Source organism: Pagrus major, chromosome 13 (genome assembly GCF_040436345.1).
Source record: "Pagrus major chromosome 13, Pma_NU_1.0".
Lineage (NCBI taxonomy): Eukaryota > Metazoa > Chordata > Actinopteri > Spariformes > Sparidae > Pagrus > Pagrus major.
In genome coordinates, this window is record NC_133227.1 from 7,912,624 (window position 1) to 7,930,493 (window position 17,870).

Consider the following 17,870-nt stretch of genomic DNA (forward strand, 5'->3'; position numbering starts at 1 on the left):
AGAGACAGCATGAATATGCAAAGTTAATAAGCAAAAATCATGCATGCTTTGGCAAAAAATGATTTCTGTGGTTTATTAATCCTGAATATAAGCAGGGAAATGAACTCTGTGAAGTGTCTGTCTGTTTTGCATTCCAAATGTGATTTTACTTTAAATGTGACTATATTTAACCGGGCATTTACGATGTGCAACACCTGGCTGCTTGTTATTCTCTCTACCGAGGTTCAGTGACATTTTGGGTTGTACAAAGATTTTGAAAGTTTCGTTGCCAATCTGCATTGTTGTTTTTTGGCAGTTCTAAACAAAAAGAAAGGACAAAAACATGCGTTATTCTCAGTCGCATCTCTTTGTTTACACTTGCAGTCGTTTAAATTAGCAAAGGCTGATTTGCATTTTGTTATCTACCTTTAATCTGCATTGCGAAAGAGCACAGAAACCCTGGTAAATGTTCCGCAACTGTGCTGCTGATCTGTGACAGCCTGTCCCGCTGGGTTCTGCACTTAATTCGATACAGAACCACATCTGTTGCTCTCTCCCTAAAACCTTATTTCATCATTTCACGTCCCTGGCTCGCTTTTCTTCAATATTCTCTCTCGTCGCTCTCTCGCTCTCTTCCGTTCAAACAATTACTGAGCGGATGGTTCATCAAGTCGAACAGAGCAGGAGCAGGGTGGAAATGAGGTGTGTAGTCCAGTCGGTGTGATTTAAAACAGTCCTCTGATAACAAGGGAGGTTAATGTATCGGTCTCAGGCCAGAGGACACACGCTGAATCTGTTCTAGTAGAAACAACTTGTTCCGAACAAAAATACACTGTCGAGACATCACTGCAGCAGTGTCATCGTGCCAGGTTTATAAGAAAAGACTCAAGTTTGCATTGTGTTATGTTTGTTTATTACAAAGCAGTCTGAGCCATGCTGATAATGTAATATTCTATACACTTTAGTATCTGACAACACATTTAAAAGTGTTGGCCTAACTGAGTAGTTTATTCCAGGGAAATCGAAACTATAGCTTTGTAGTAGAAATATCAGTAAATGATAATCATCATTGTTACATAATGCCTAATAGTACAGAATGATACCTTTCATCTGCTTTCTCCATTATAGACTAAATGAAGGAATACGCTCACATTGTAGTTGGTAGTTGCTTCTCGAAAGAATACAGAGAGCAATCCAGTTCTCGTTGCGATATAATAACACTTGCTGGCTGGGGGGAATTGATCGTGTTTCCACTTTAAGATTATAAGGAACACCTTTGATTTTGTTTCCAATTAGAATATGTCATGTTCTCAATAAGAAAACCTAACTGACGAAAGGTGCCCAGCTTGATGATGTCACAAACCAATTGACACATTGATCAGTTATCTGTGAAAATAAAAGCAAACACTCCCTTGCCTGGTTATGTAACCACAATTTCCTCTTAAAATGTGTTGTCATTCCCAATAACTCACCCTCAAACCCTTGATACACTGTCCGATGTATGAAGATCCAAATGTTACATACCTTTGATCTCCTTCTCATTCCTGAACCAGCGCAGGTCGGCGGCGGGCTTGCTGCCCTGAGTGATGCAGGTCAGAGTGATGTGGTCTCCCTCCATGGCAGGCTTTGTCAGGCCATCGATCTCCGGCTTCTCTGGCACACCTGAAAGATGGAACGGATATCACGGTGATGGAACTTATTCACACACAGCGGTGTGTCATTATGCAACAATAATATTATTATGCCTTATTGGAAATTCTCCTCCAGCCTGCGCCCCTGCAGGGAGATTAGAGAGCAGAGTATAGAGCTGCATCCCTGAGCAGTGTCCTGTTCAAGAACGCATCAGGGATCCACAAATCAGTAGATGTTCTGTCTAAAGACCGGGACATCTCCTTCTTTAAGGGCTGGTTCACAGGAATTACAAAGAAAATATTTTCTCACATACATCAAGTGATATCTAGCCATGCAGGTAGTTAAGACTTTCTTTGACCTGGACTGTGTGATAGGTATTTATGCCAAACTCAAATGCAATAGAGGTGAATAAAAATTTGGTTTTGATTAAGGATCGAAAAGGATGTATAGACTACAACGGCACTCAGTAGAACGCATACTGTACCTCCACCAAGGCCCAACAGTCCCCTTTAATTCAATCAAGCCTTAGCCGATATTAAATTTAACATATTTAATGTGCTAGATCCAGTGATGTGACTTCCCAGAACCAAAGTCCAGGTTTCTCTCCACATACCTTGGTGCTTCACTAGAATTATTTTCTATTAAACACACAGAACCTATGGTAACAGAAAACAAAAAATATATAATATAAAATATATATATCTTCATGGCTAAATTAATGTGTATCAATGCAGTCAGTTAATGCATTAAAATCTTTAGCTAGCCTGGTAATGGTGTCATATCCCCTTTACCCTCTCTACCTACCGGGGAAACATGGGAAATGATAGGTCAGAAAGTGAGGAAGGAAGTTGGCAAGCTAGCCAGCTAGCGAAGCAACTGTTCACAATTGTTTGTAAGGCTCACTTGTGATGGAGCACTTTATTGTATTCTCTGTTTATGAAGGAAGCAACTCCCAAGGTCCCCTGCTACTTCACAGCATCAACACATGTCATCTTTTGTTATTGTTTTTAGCATCAGAAATCTCATAGTGCGTCTTTAAGTTGAAAAATATGTTGTTTTTCTCTGTGTGTATTTACATGTGTGTAAACAAAAGGCTTGTGACCACAGAGGAGGCCACAAGGTTGAACAGAAAATGTTCATTACTGGCCTTTGCTATAATGAGTGTTTTAAGTGTGTAGTGTCTGCCCTTCTAATGTCAATGAGCAATAAGTCTGCCTCAGGCTGAGTGACTGAAAGGTCTGTCAGTCAATGCCATTGACTGACTCTGGCCTCGTCTGTCTCACCACCTCCTGTAAGGTTTATTACCAGACGTAAAGGTCTTCTTGTTTTCTGTTTACCACACTTTTGCATGCGCAATCCTAACAATGGCTGCTGCTCGGTAGACACAAGTATGCAGTGAGATCCAATTAAACACTAAACATGGAATTTTCAAGGTCGATGTTTTTTCTGCAAATTGGTTCACTGCATGGTTTTCAAGTGTGTAAAGTGCAATTGTCACTATATGTAACTAACACTATATCTACTGTGGTCTGTGTGTAAGTATGCATATGAGTAAGTGTGGCTTGACTGAGAATAGATGTTTCTTCTCCAAGATTTAACGAGAGCAGATCAAATACAATGTTCATCTTATACAGTCACGTTCCCCTTAGGTGACCAGAGGCTGTGAAGCTTTAATCTTTCTCTGTGTTTGTGTGTGAGTGTGTGCATACATGTGTGAGTGTAGAGCATTGTGGGCGTGTGTGTTTTCTCTGCTCGTGTGTGCATCATGGAGCTGTCTGGGCTGTGGCCTATTCTAGTGTGCATGACCGTTTGAGGACAACCAATAGCGTTTTCAAGACATGAAAAAGTAATGAGAGCTCGATTCGATCCGATGCACGCTGAAAAGAAAAATATTTCAGTGGACTTCACTGATAATTCCTGTGGTCATAATGATCACATTGATTTATGGTAAAATATACATTTTGTACTTTAATTATATGTATGATACAAACTTTAGAGCCATTGTGATTTAGAACTTTATTCAAAGTTAGTTTTCTAATTAAAATCTAATGTTTGCTTTGTGCATTTGTTTTTTTCAATATAGTGAGATAGTATAGTGGATTGCATTTAAAATGTTTGCTCATATTTGTTTAACCCTCTGGATTAAAGGTGCAATATATAAGAAATTTGGTTTGAAACATTCAAACATTAAACAAAATGATCAACAGAATGTGAAGACAACAGTTTTGACATTATGTCAATGACGTCTATGTGTTGTGTTGCAGAGGTCAAATTTTAAGTCCAATTTTTGTTTTAATGACCATGTACTTAATCCGTACAATGATAATCCCATCACCCTCTTTTGTGTTTATGCTAATTAGCAAATGTTAGCATGCTTACACACCAATATATATAATATGGGGAACATTATAACAGCTAAACTTTACAGTATTAGCATAGTCATTGTGAGCATGTGAGCATCCTAACGTAAACAATTAGCTCAAATACAGTGTGAGTACAGCCTCACAGAGCCATCTGAAACATTTTAGTAATTTATTTATGATTGTCGGCTATAATTTAAAAATTGCAAGCACATGTTTGTATGTAGTCATCAAAATATTTTGAATGATTTGAATGCGAAGCTTGATTCACTACTCATGTATTTAATAGTTTGGCATTTTTATCCAAATCATTTTCAATGTTTTGTTGCGTTTATCTCCAACTCTCCCTGTCCTGAAACACTGGCAGTTAAACCAGACCATTCCCAGACCATTTTGTATGTTTATTAAATCTCCCTCTATGTTTCCTGGCTCGGACCATTAACTATTGTTCAGTATTGCAAAATCATTTTCTCCATATCCTTATTGAGCAGTAGCCTTTAATGTCTCTAATTCTCAGAATGCTTGTTAACACAGAGAGCCAGCTAATGGTCCTGGAGTGCACTAGCACATCTATTAACATTAGCGAAAACTAATTGGCGAGATAATAAGCCCGGTGGCAGGAAATGAGACAATGTTTGTGTGGGGCGATGATCACAACACAAACAATACCAGAGGGCCAAACTGTATGTTTTTACTTGCCTGCAGATGCAGGTATTTTTTGTTTGTCTTAGAAGGAAAAAACACAACTAAACCATAAATAGCTTAAACTGAAAAACAACCAAAACAACTTGAAACCACTCAAAGCTTAACTTCCACCAATGTTGCACAATTGTGTAGAGGTGTTATTTTAGTAATAATGTTCTGAAATTAACACATGCACAAAATGGAATAACTATAATAACAGAATCATTAAATTCATGTGGCAAAGGTTTTCATCTTCATTTTTTCAGGCGATTGCACTACTCTGCAAAAATCTAGCAAAAATGTTAAAAAATGTGCCTGCAATGTAAAAAAAAGAAACCTTTAAACCTTCTTGAATTTGGACAAAAAATATCTCACATTCTCCTCGATACATGGCCTAACTTTCCACCTAATTACATTGAAACTTTTTAACACATTTTTGCTACCTATTAACATTGTTGTGCTATACTTGTGAAAAAATAAAAAAATATGAGCATTACTTTGAGCATTTTAATACACTCTGATCCTTGCAAAAATGTGTGACAAGCAATTGAAAAGTATTGATACTGACCTTATCAGCCAAAAAAAGCTCTATAATGTATTTTGATTGTGATAAAAGCATTCTGAATATTTATGATTGTGTAAGTACACTGAAATGCATTATAAATATGTTTATAATGAATTATTGACATTGGAATTATAATGAGTTGTGATTATTGTTATAAAGCTTTATGCATATTCATGAGTGTATAATTATGATTAGACAGCACTACAGGCACATTACATTGCATTAACAATATGTACATAATGTGTTATAATGCATTATAGACATGGGCTTGATAGAAAGTGTTACCGAAAAGGTAGTACACTGCAGAAAATGCAGAAATGTCTGAGTGAAGGACATGTTTTTGTCTTTCCTGTCTTACTCTCACTCTACCTCTTTTGCTTGCTACAAATGTGTCCTCCACAGCTGAAAGCAACAACGTTCACTGTGTTGTTTGAACACTATTCAAAGTAATTCTGGAAAATGTAGGATTTTTTTCGACAAAAAAGCTATGGGAAATCACTTAACATGAACAGACATTTTCTTTAACCAGACAATGTCCTTCTTACCCAGAACTGTCAGGTAGGCTTTGGCTGTTCTGACTGGCATGGTGAAGAGAGAACAGGTGTACATGCCCTCGTCCGACAGTGTGACATCACTGATGCTGATGGTCAACTCCGACCACGATGCATGGACCAGCTCGATCCTGTTGTCCCTTAAAGCTGGACAGAGAGACAGACAGAGAGAGTTTATTTGACACAGTGTAATATATAGAAACAGTTTAGTTGGCTCTCTTTCTCTTTTGCTCTTTTAATTAGATAAATCTAATTTACTTCATGTTTGCTTTGTGTCCAGTTCATGAACACTGTCCACATACACAGTCGAACAGACAGAGAGAGAAATAGAGACGGAGTAGGAGAGGCACACTGAGAGACACTTCCAACATGACAGCAGCAGGAAACAACAAAACACAAAATACAAACCAGTGGCATGTTAATATTTGCTGTGCCTCAATTATATAATGCTGAACATGTGCATGTTGTTTACCAAACAACAGCTATTGCCATCTTAACCACACACACATTAGTCTTATCCAACCGTAACACATCAAATACGGCAGACAGTGAACAGCAAGGCTCCATTCAATGGACAATTCAGCTTCTGGTATCATTTATGTGACAATCAAACTATTCTATAGCTACAGCTGTCTGCACAGAGGATAACATTCATTTTGAAATGTTCAACCTGGTGGTTTGGTCATTTCCAAGGCTTAATGTCAATGTTTCCTACTTTGAAACAAAAAAAAGCCAAACCAAGCTGTTTAACATGAACTTATGAACAGATTTAAATACTTAAACAATCACTGTATAGAAACGTGACCTCAAAACTGAACTCTCTGTTGAATCTGAAAATGAATTCATCAGTACAGCTCTACAGTAAACTATACTCATACAGTCTTCTCTGCCGAAAACCCTCGTAGACATTTTACTTATATGAAAATGTAATCTTCCAAAAGACATAACAGGAATGGAAATCAATACTGCAATAACAGGCTGAGACAGAGGCCTAATGAGAATTTGGCAAGATGTGGGAGTTGAAATGGATCTGCTGAAATTGGGTGGCTTGTTGAAAGATACTCCATGGTCTTCAAAGTAGACTCCATATCTGTGATACAGTGGAAGCGCGCAGTGCAATTTCAAAATGGGGTGGTGACGCCTTGAAAGTGATACGATTCATGTCTGCAGCATGCAACGGGTGCGTTGTTATATACGAAGCTAAACTGCACCAAAGACTGGTTCGTACATTAAGAATAGACGACATGGCGTGTGCAAAGTATTTTTATTCAGTCTGTTTCGGCGGCCTTGGCTGCTCAAGAGATTCACTCAAGTCTTCCTTTTTGCAAGTACAAAACCTTTCTGCAAACATTATTGAATATGAGCAGCCAAGGGTACTTTACTTTCACCCTCCATCAAAGTGACTTGGAGAACACCTCGTTCAAGTGCGGTGTGTAAGTTCGACAGAAAAGAGGCTTGATTATTTGTGTACAGGTGTTTATTTTTTCTTTCATGTGAGGCCACATGAAAGAAAAACCTTATCTTATGGTAATTTGTGAGACATCGTATAAAAAAAGTAGGGCCTGCTGATTTTGTAACCTCTCGACAAAGATCTGAAGTGTAAAGACCATTAGACAGTCTGTTTGTAGGGCGCTTTAAAGAGTGTCTTGCTGAATGGTGAGAAACGATAGCCAAGGTATCCAAAGGACTGAGACTGTGTTTCAACATCCTGAAGCTTCAAGTCAGCATAAAAAAGTCTATTTGCCACACAATTCATCTAGCTGTTTCTTAACGCAAATCTTAACTTTCTTTTTGCTCTATGTATAATCTATAAAAGAGTCTGCCCAGTCGCCAGCGGTGTTGTAGTCAAGACCGTCTCAACTGAGACCAAGTCGTTACCAAGACCAGAGTGTATGGACACTGAGACAAGATCAAGACGTTGAGAGACCAAGTCAAGACCAACGTGAGTCCTGCGCTGCATGACACACTAACTCTAAAATGTGAAACCATTAGCAGTCTTCGAAGTTATCTGAAATATCCACATACCCATAAAAACACAGGTTTTCTGGGTGACTCTTGTCTTTAAATACAAACCATCATTATGTACAAAATGTACGGGGAAAAACAAACAACACAGTGATATCCCTGTAGTTTCCGTCTTGACTGGTCTAGAAGTTAAATCCAGTGTCTTTTTTGTCTGAGACCGAGACAAGGCCGCGTAAAAATGCAGTCGAGTCTGAGACGAGGCCGAGACCATTAAAAAAACAAGAGCATAAGCGCAGCGTTGTGACAAGAGAGGAATAGAAAAGTGAACCTAAAGAAGAAAAAGTAAAGTTGCAAAATAAAGAAACATAAAGTTTAAACTTATCTGTGGCTTTGCAGAAACTTACTTTGCTAACATTCATTCTGGCGATTGGGTTGAAAGAGTATGACGAAAAAACAGAATGTATTATTTTGGATGTTAATTACAGTGACAGTCAATAAGCCGAGGGTGAGAGCTTTTTTCTAGCATTGCACAGACATTAGAATTTAGGCCAGTAGCCCAGAACCGGCAAACCAAACTCTGGCTCTAGAGAGAGCCTTTCAGGTTTTTAGTGAGGGGTGTAAATGTTAAATGTAACTTGTGGTGATTGGTTGTACTGCCAGAGTCTTACATTTGATTGATTGAATCGATGCCAGGTCCTACAGTATCAGCTGTGTTTTCACTCACTTACAGCTATAATTTGTCGGTCACTGGTAAACGTCTAGCCCTTGAGGTGACTGTGAAAGCAGGTGTTAGTCACGTAAGCTTCATCCTTTTTTCTTCTGCTTTTTTTTTTAGCTCCCGTATATGCAGTGCCGCGATGATCACACAACTGACAAATGTAGAGAAATGTCAGCGAGCACATTATCTCATGTCATTTCGTCTGCCAAGGGATGAGCTTTGCTTTACCGGTTCCAGGCTAAACACCTACAGTAAACAGCAGTAGAGTTGTAATCAGTTTGGCTAAACGACAGCTGCTCTCTCTCATTTACTACTGCATTTGTTCTGTACCTTCCCCTCCCTCGCAACACCGGTTATCTCTGCGTGCTGTGTGCCGAGCCTGAGCAGGCGTGACACGTTGATATGAGCACATGACATATCTTTAGGCTCGACGCTGACAACGGTTCATTCCTGTTTCTCTGTGTTTCTGTGTGTGTGGGCACACATGGCCATCAATGCAAGACCACCAAATTAGATTCAGTCTAATGCACTGCCAGTTCAGTTAAGGGTGAGACCTGTCCTGAAAAGATAGTTGATTTCTTTCATGCAGTACGTATACAGACATGTATACACCTTGTTGGATTAAAGAATGAACTACGACAAAGGAAAGATTATTCAGGCTGATTATAGACAGGGAATAGTCTCTCTTTGCCTCTGTATATCGCTCTGTCAGTCTCTCCTTCCTCCTACCCCCACAGACCTCATTCTGTCGACTCAGGCAGCTCCACTAACCTGCGAATGTGTACAAGTTAAACAATGCGCCTTTTCAACTGTTGTCTTATTTGCTTTGGGCAAGGAAGTATGAGCAGGCAAATGTCAGAAAATACATTTGCTGTTGCTGGGTTTCTAGCTGTCGCGCTGCAACTCTGCTTTCTTCCTTCCCTCTCCCTCTTCCCATTCTGGAAAGATGCTTGTGTGGATACCTCGGATATTCTGACTTGCTGGTCCGATAAGCTGCGCTGACATTGCATTTGAATTTATAATAAGATGGCCTCGCTGTCTTAACTTTGCTCAGGCGACCTGATTGAATAACAGGCAAAGCTCCCTGTCAATCATCACCTGCATGACACAGCAAAGAACACAGATAATATGATTTCAATACTCTAGTTTTAGTGTGGCATCGAGATTCTGAAAATTCAGATTAGAATCTGGGTTTAGTTATCCAATCATGCTCACAGTGTCATCTCTGCATTTTTTCAGTGGTTACAGGCAAAGATCAGGACAGTTTCGATGCCAAAAAGCAGGATGATCCTGATCCCCCAGGAAGGATGGATTCGGGCTGGATTTAAAAAACATGAAAGGTGTTGAATATAGCCATGAAATCAGGATATAACTGGTGGGAATACTGAAATGCAGACAAATATACTGAAAATAAAGGTTTTCAAATAAACAAACATTACGAGTACAAATCAATTGCACGGCTGGTTGGACAGCACACGACAAATAATTCTGTTTGTGATTAGTTTGTTTTTGTCTTGTCATATTATCCTCATGTAGACTCATGTAGTCCATGTAGAGCATATTCGTCTCAACTGGATATATCATTTTAAGAAAACCACTCATATACGGAAGAAGAGAACACACTTTACATACAGTGCATATGACTCACTCTTTTTTCTAAATATTTTACTAATAAATGTACAAAAGTACGATACCACTGTGACCTGTACAGCTCGGCCGGCTCATCCTCTCTGGGTCAACAGAGGAGGCAGAGTGGTATGTTGCTTAGAAAGCACTGCTTGGTAAACTCGCTCTGTACTCGACTAGTATTTTGCCAAGCAACTGCTCTAGCCATACATCTCAAGACTGGGTCACTCTAAAAACACAGCACTGAATGTGGCAAGGCTCTATTCAGTATTGTTGAGCAGATAATAAAGCAAGGTAGAGTAGAGTAGAGTAGAGTAGAGGAAAGGAGAGGAGAGGAGAGGAGAGGAGAGGAACGTATCCAGTGCTATTTTTCTGCAAAGGTGCTGCAGCTGCCTGCCATCCATTAGAGACCATTAGTGCCGACGGTCCTGAATGTGTTCATGGAGGACGCCGTTGTTGACAACATCAAAGAGCGGTGGATTTGTATTCCAACAATAACTACTTATTGAATGTACAACCACATTTTTTGCTCATTTAGCCTTGTACTCTGCATATGTCTGTGCATGTAGAGAGACAAAAAGCAAAGCTGCAGGAGAGCTGTGTTTTCTACCTTTGATTGCTTTAATCTAAGCAGAAGTAACACACATGTACCTCGAGACGTGACAATTATGAGTTTGCTGAAGCAGATGCGGTTTGATATCCAGAATCCAAGTGGGGGCGGAAAGATTTCTCATCTTATTACGAGTGCTGATGACCGTCAGCTCAAAGGAACTGTCCATGTAGAGACACTCTGAATGCAGCCATGACCAATCTGCTAACAGAGAATAAACGGACAGAACTCCAAAGCAAGAAGACCCTCTGTTCCCAAACAGCATATTCTGAAAGGGATAGTGGAGAGTGGGGAAGTGTCAGCCATCTCTTTTAAAAGAAATCTGTAAAAGGATGAGAAGAAAAGTGCATCTCTGAAAAGGGAAACTGAGATAGAGAAGCTGTGCAGAGAGAAGGTCAAAGATGTCTTGTTTCTTTTAAATTAAAAGTGACATTTTTATTTTGAGAGAAGACGTTCAGCCGGCTGAGGAAACAGTCTTATTGGAAGTGACTGTAAATGGATACAAACACATGCTTAATATGACATTCAATCAGAGGATTTGAACCATTAATGAGCAGCAAGTTTAATAAAAAGTGAGTACTTTTCTTAACATTCCACCTCGCTCTGACGCAGCAACATTTTTTTTATCCCCCCATGAAGGATGTTTTTCCAAATTCATCATCTCTTTTCACGACATCCTGATAATTATTTGTTTTTCGGTTCTCAAATTTTAACAACGGACTGTGCTGTATCTTGTGAATGCGAGTCTTATTGACAACCCGTGAATGCACCACAAGCATGGGAACAAAGATAGAAATCAACAACCTTTTTTTCAAGTTTGAGCACAAAATCAAGTTATTTGTAACAAACACTGTCAGGAAAGGACTCATAAAAATGCGAAATATCATATGAATGCTAAAACGAACTGGAGTGGGGCTTTAAAGTGCCTGCATTTCTTAATAAAAAAGATTTTGTGCCAGTGTATCAATAGATTTTACAACGCATTCATTTGTTGATATATTTTTTTTTTCCTTTTTGCCCCCCTTTGTTTCAGATCAAGGGAATCGAACTACAGGTGTGAAGCGACTTTAGAATCCGAAAAGCTTTTTCCAGCTCAACACGAGGAAACCTAAATCTATTATCGCATGCAGCTTGCCACACCATCACTGTGCAGATGGCCACTGCTGCACACCAGCTACATACTCTGTGTTTATATGCAGTACATGCGCACACTGTGTACAACAGTCATACGGCTACATATCCAAATAAATTGGCTGCATATCTACCAGCTTTCCACGGCTACTCCCCTCCATCGTTAAAAGCAGCAGGTGGGAAAAAAATGGGTGGGCATGTGCATGTGTGTGTGTATGAAAGGTAATTACATTTATACATTAAGCATGTGTTTATTTTAAAGGCATTCAGAGTGCATGCATACGCAAACAGTCAGGACTCTAAACTCACTCTCTCTGAGCCTATCATATTTGCACGTTTCACTTCCTCCCTTTATTCCCTATTCTCCCTCCTGCCCTTTCTTCTCCCATCCTCTCCACTGGCCTCCCCTCCTCCTCCTCCTCCTTCTCCCCCCACCTCCCCCCTGTCCCTTCATCTATCCGGAGACAGTATGTATTAGTATAGAACCTTGGCAGGTGTTTGCTCATTCAAGTGACACAGTTTTATAATGAGAAAAGTGCAAATTTCAGAATATACATTCAGCTGCCTGTGTCTGGATGTGACTGTTCCCTTTTCCTTGTCAACAACCCATCTGGGGACTTGAGTTGGTCTGCGTGCATGTGTGTGTGTGTGTGTGTGTGTGTGTGTGGGAGCAATAGAAAGAGGAAAGCAACAGAATGAAATGTTTATTGAATAGCTTAATGTATATTCTGTGTCTCAGCCGTTCCTCAGCCTCCATTACCTGTTATTCCTTTTCTGAGGCGCAGCGGCCTTTTAAAATGTAAAATGTGCCATACTCCATACAGTAATTGGCTTGTGGAGATTTTTCCTGTGACAGGAATGATTTTCTTTCATCAGTTTCTACCTGCCACGCTGAGTTCAGTGGGACACCTCCAGCAGCCCCACTTCATTAAGTGAGAAGCAGGTCAGTGAGGAGACAGCTCTTGCCTATGAGCCCTATTGTATTTTGCATAGGGATACTTTTTTCCCCTTCCGGCTCCAGAGTAGAAGAGATGGTACCTTGGTCTATAAGGAGTTTCATATTTTTCTAGGGTACGCAATGTAGCCATCCTTCAAAATGACTTTGAAAAGAAGTGGACAGTTTTTGTAGAGCCACATCTTGTGGAGAGAAATTAGAATCGAAATGGTCATACATGTGTATTTTATCATCTACAATAGAAAAGAAGATTTACAAATGTGTACAACCATCTGTTGTGTAATTTTAGGTACTCAAAAATGTGTTCCAATCCACACACAAATACCAACACGCACAGAGCAGTTCTACAAAAGCACACATTAAAAACTTGAATAAATATGGATACTTTTTTGTGCACAGATTTTTAACTCACAGATCAGATCATTTTGGCGTTTGAGAAACTTCCTGCGTATATAAACGTATAAAAATGTTTGAAACAGTCTTCTGTGCTTATTCGCAGATTGTTAAATGTGTGTGCATGGATCGTCTGGTACACATGGATCTGGTTACATTTGTATGTGGAGTTATGAGACTCTGTTCACAGTCACCAGCTCCACGGAGATCTGCAAATACTGGGACATTTGGGCTCTTGGTGAATTTGTATGCATTTCTTAAGTTGGAGAGATGTTTTTTTTAAATAGACAGAATAGCTTAATAATTAAACACACACAAACAATTACCAACTAATGACTCTCTACCAGAGGGGACCCAGGACCCAGACGCTGTAATACCCAGACCCGGACCTATAACCAATAAATTGTTTAAAATTGTGTTTCTATGATAATGGACGTCCAGATCATGGCCTGGCCATGTCAATAGTCAGGCCATAATCTAGACATCCACTGACATCCAGAATTAGTTGAGAATAGACGTTCATACTGGCTATGATCTGGACGTCCACTGACAGCCAGAATTAGTCGATAAACAATATATAAACGTCTATACAACGTCCAGAAAAGACGTATAAAAAACTTTCATTCTGGCTCCCCAGAGGACGTCTTTTAGACGTCTTGGATGTCCATAGATGATGTCTAAAAGACGTGATCTAGACCACTTTTTGCTCACTGGGTATCTTTTATTTTTGCATCTTTTATTTTAAATGCAGCCCTTATGTTACACGAAATGAAAAAATAACATTTATCTATTATTAGAGCTCTGAATCACAATGCAATTCAGAATAATAATATTTCAGAGTTTTGCTTGAGGAAATTTTCTCTAACTGGATCTCTTAGTAATACAGAAGGCAATAAATGTAAATATATGAGCTACTGCAGAGTGGTGGATGTTCTATATTGCTGGGAAAACAGCCAGTCCAGGCAAAAAGCAGATGCCAGTGAAGTGAGTATTAGCTAAATGAGCCATTGTAAGCAAAATGCAAGCACAAATCCTTGTACACAGTCGTACATTTTATTCTTCATTTGCAGAAAACACAACACCTATCCCAACCACATTCTGTTCACCCTGCTGCCATCTGGCAAAAGATACAGAAGTATCGAGTGCTTTACCACGAGACTACGGAGCAGCTTCTTTCTTCAGGCTGTGAGACTCCTGAACTCATCCTCAACACTCCACTACAACCCTGTGTTGTAGAATGACATCTAAATAAACCTTGAATAACTCTTGTTTCTTGATAACACTAAAAAAAAGTGTCCTCCTTGCAATTCTTGATTTAAAATCTATTATGAAAATGTATTAAAAGTTTCTTTTTTTACCTAACTCTGTGCTCCAGAACTTTCTCCCAGAAGGGAGAAATAGAATAAGCCTGCTGCTAAGTGTGAGCTAATTATTCCCACTTGCCTGAGGTATTTTTCTCAACACCTCGCATATGATAAGTTGCTCTACTAATAACGACAGTAATGACTGGATATATTGCTTCATTTGACAATGTAGTCTCTTTCTCACCTAAACCCGCTTTGCATCTGTACAGCAGCAGAAACAAAGCTGACATTTGCCTGACACGAGTTTCTTCACAGTCAACACGCACAGTCGGTAACAACTCTCTGCTTTTAATTATTAGCGCTCTCTGCACCTCTAAATACAATAAAAACAGTGGGTAGAAAAAGCTTTTTTTCATTAAAGGCTGAGTGTTAGAGTCAAACACAGACATGTGCAAAGAGAGGCAGTGAAAGAAATAAGGTGCAGAACGCTCAAGGTCAAAGAAAAGTTTTCCTGTGTCTTTCAGAGGCAATAACTGCGTCTGAAAGCTCTCATAAAATGCCTCCTTAATTCCTCCCCTTTATCCCACCAAGGCCTACATTCTGTCTCCTTTTTCCTCTTTTTCTTCTTCTAATGTTTTATGGTCCTTGTCTTGGAGAGAGGGGACTTGTTAGGGATCTTCTGAGATTTATAGTCAAGTTTTTTTCTATCAGAGAGAACACCGTACCAATCTTGAGGCCGATATGAAAGGATGTTTCATAGAGGCACTCTTCCAGGAAATAAAAAAAAAAGACAGCTGTCTCAAAAGTTTAACTTTCCTGCTAAGATTAAGTTTTCAGAGAAAGTTCTGCTATCTGTTAAATAAAAAAGTCTGTCAGGCATTTCTTATTTTGTTATTTACTTTGGAAAACTTTTAAAAGCCTATCCCCTAAATTGCTCAGGCACAGATACTCTGAATGCATCAAAGCTTTCGTGGTTGCATATTGGCGAGGTGGGATGCTTGACATTCAACATGCACACACGTATATGTGCACTTACATACACACACACAAACACACACACACACACCACAAACAGGCAGCAAATTGATTCAGACAGCTGAATATTTGACATCTCAGGGCCCCAATAGCTTCATATTCAGCGGATTGAGGTCCTGAAAATGAGCGGTGGGCCCTCAGCTGTTCATCCATAACACTAATCTTAATGTTTAAACAGATTCGATCAATCTGCAGATGGCACCATGTGGGCACCACAGGTACAGTAGGCACTTTGGTAATTTTGCAAACGACATTAACAGATTGTCACCCGTACATCGGAAAGCTGCAGATACAGTGACTGTAAGGAGAAACTGTATCGTACTAATGCAGCAATATGTATGTGCCTTTATCTGTCAACACTCAAGCATCCATCAAGTATTGCGCTAGAAGGATGTCAACCCTTGCTTAACTACATACATATTCATTATGTTTGAATCATTCCATGTGTCATTTAGTGGTTGTTGAAGAAATGTTGATTTGATGTTACCTTATTTAAAATAAAATAAATAAAATAAAAAAAAAAATCATGTTTTCCGGTCATTCTTTTTAAAACATTAAAAGAACGTGAGAGACGTTAAGAGTTGGGGCCAATCCAATATCAGTATATCTTCTGGTGCCAATACTGATGTGATTAACTAATCAGATACCAGACTGACATCGCCGATTAATGTACTGATCCAGTTAGGGCCGCATAACATATCATTTCAGCATTGGCATCGACAAAAGTCACGTAGCAGGACATGCAATGTCAAAAAATTACTACACCACAACCAATGTCTGTTTTATCCTGCAGAGGACCAAGAATCTCTCTACTGGGCCTGTAGGACAACGCCATAATGTATTCAAGCCCACCAAATGTGTGCTTTAGTGTACTTTATGATGCTTATAAGGACAGGTAAACCAAGATCCTGGCAGACTCTGGAAGGCAGGGGTGGACAGATAATTAAAGAAAAGATGAAGAGAGTTCTGTAGGTTGATAATGAAAACACAGATGTGGGTGAGGACATGGGATGAAAAACTGTTAGCTAATTGCTGCAAACCGTGTTGAATAAATGATTTAAATGTCATACCTTAGCCAGTGCTCACACGTCATGAGTCCACTTAATAGGCCAGCAAATTTTGCCTGGAAAGTAATTACACATAGGTTCTTTCCAGCATGGGAATAACGGATAAATTGTAATTATGCCTCAATGCAAAATTTCTCAATCCAAGAAATAAAGCTATTATCAAGTCTTGAATTACATGAAACCAAAAGGGCAATTTGTAAAATGATATTAGCCTCTTTTGAATCTTATAAAAGAGAGAATCCCTCTTGCCCAGCGCTCATCTCTCGCTCTCGCTGTCGAAGCACAGCTTAACTCCCTCAGTGGTAAGTGACGGAAAGGACAAAATTGGCTACTTTCGGGACAATGACTTGTTCGAAATTCAAACAGCTCTTCACAGCCATCGGAGCACCTTTGAGAGGACGGAAGACAAGAGGAGCCTCTTTCATCCGACTAAACGTCTTCGAGGTGGGCCTCAGCCCTGACGTTAAACAACAACAGCCGCGAAAGCCGGCACCACTCAAAGGACTGTAACGGAGACAGCTGCTGCACATCTCTTTGAAAAACCAATACGTTTATGCAAATGCTCTGTGGCTGGCTTTAATAGAGGATGTAAGTGACACTCTCTGAGATAGGACACATGCACATGCGGGCACATGTTGCAGTCACAGACTGCAATCTGTTGAATTAGACGACAAACATTTCAGATTCAGATGCGTGCGTATACAGAAGTCTGTGATATTATTTCTATTCTGGAAGATGAAAGTGGAAAATGTATCATTTCTATGTATCTTTTAAACAAGATGAAATGAATGAGTTACATAGATGTACTCTTTGCAAATAGAACAGAAATTATTAGAAAACTCAGACTTCTTCACTGTGGTTTAAATTTCTGCACTGATTTCCAAATAAAGCATACGCAGGACAAACTTTTACTTTTTAAAGGTCCAATATCGTGAAAACTGTGAACTATGAATATATAAAAGCGCTCAATAGATGGTTTAACGCGCACAGCCCGTATTCATAAAACTGTTCCTTTGGCTGTGGCAGAGCTGATGCAGAAACACAGTGGTTGGTGCCTGCTCAGGCCTGTAGGAGCTGACCAATCAGAGAAGACTAGGCTTTTCAGGAGGAGGGTCTTAAAGATCAAGTATCAAAAAATATGTTTTCAGAACAAGCAGGTAAACCTGTTCCAGTAGGCACACAAAATTAGTATGAAGTATGAACCTGAAAATGAGTATAATATGGGATCTTTAAGAGTGAACTGATGCAGAGTCAGTCATTAACATTAAAGGAGGTAGATGTTGCTCCATTACAGC

At 39.5% G+C, this 17,870-nt stretch overlaps 1 protein-coding gene across 2 annotated transcripts in view; it reads right to left on the reverse strand.

Moving 5' to 3' along the window:
• cadm2a (cell adhesion molecule 2a) overlaps positions 1-17,870 on the reverse strand; it is a 242,838-nt gene that overhangs the window by 41,116 nt on the left and 183,852 nt on the right. For both annotated transcript variants that reach the window (XM_073479019.1, XM_073479017.1), the window contains 2 exons: positions 5,766-5,918; positions 1,504-1,641 (listed from right to left, as the gene is read on the reverse strand). In XM_073479019.1, coding sequence (XP_073335120.1) covers positions 1,504-1,641; positions 5,766-5,918 — 291 coding nt within the window. The remainder of the gene's footprint in view (positions 1-1,503; positions 1,642-5,765; positions 5,919-17,870) is intronic.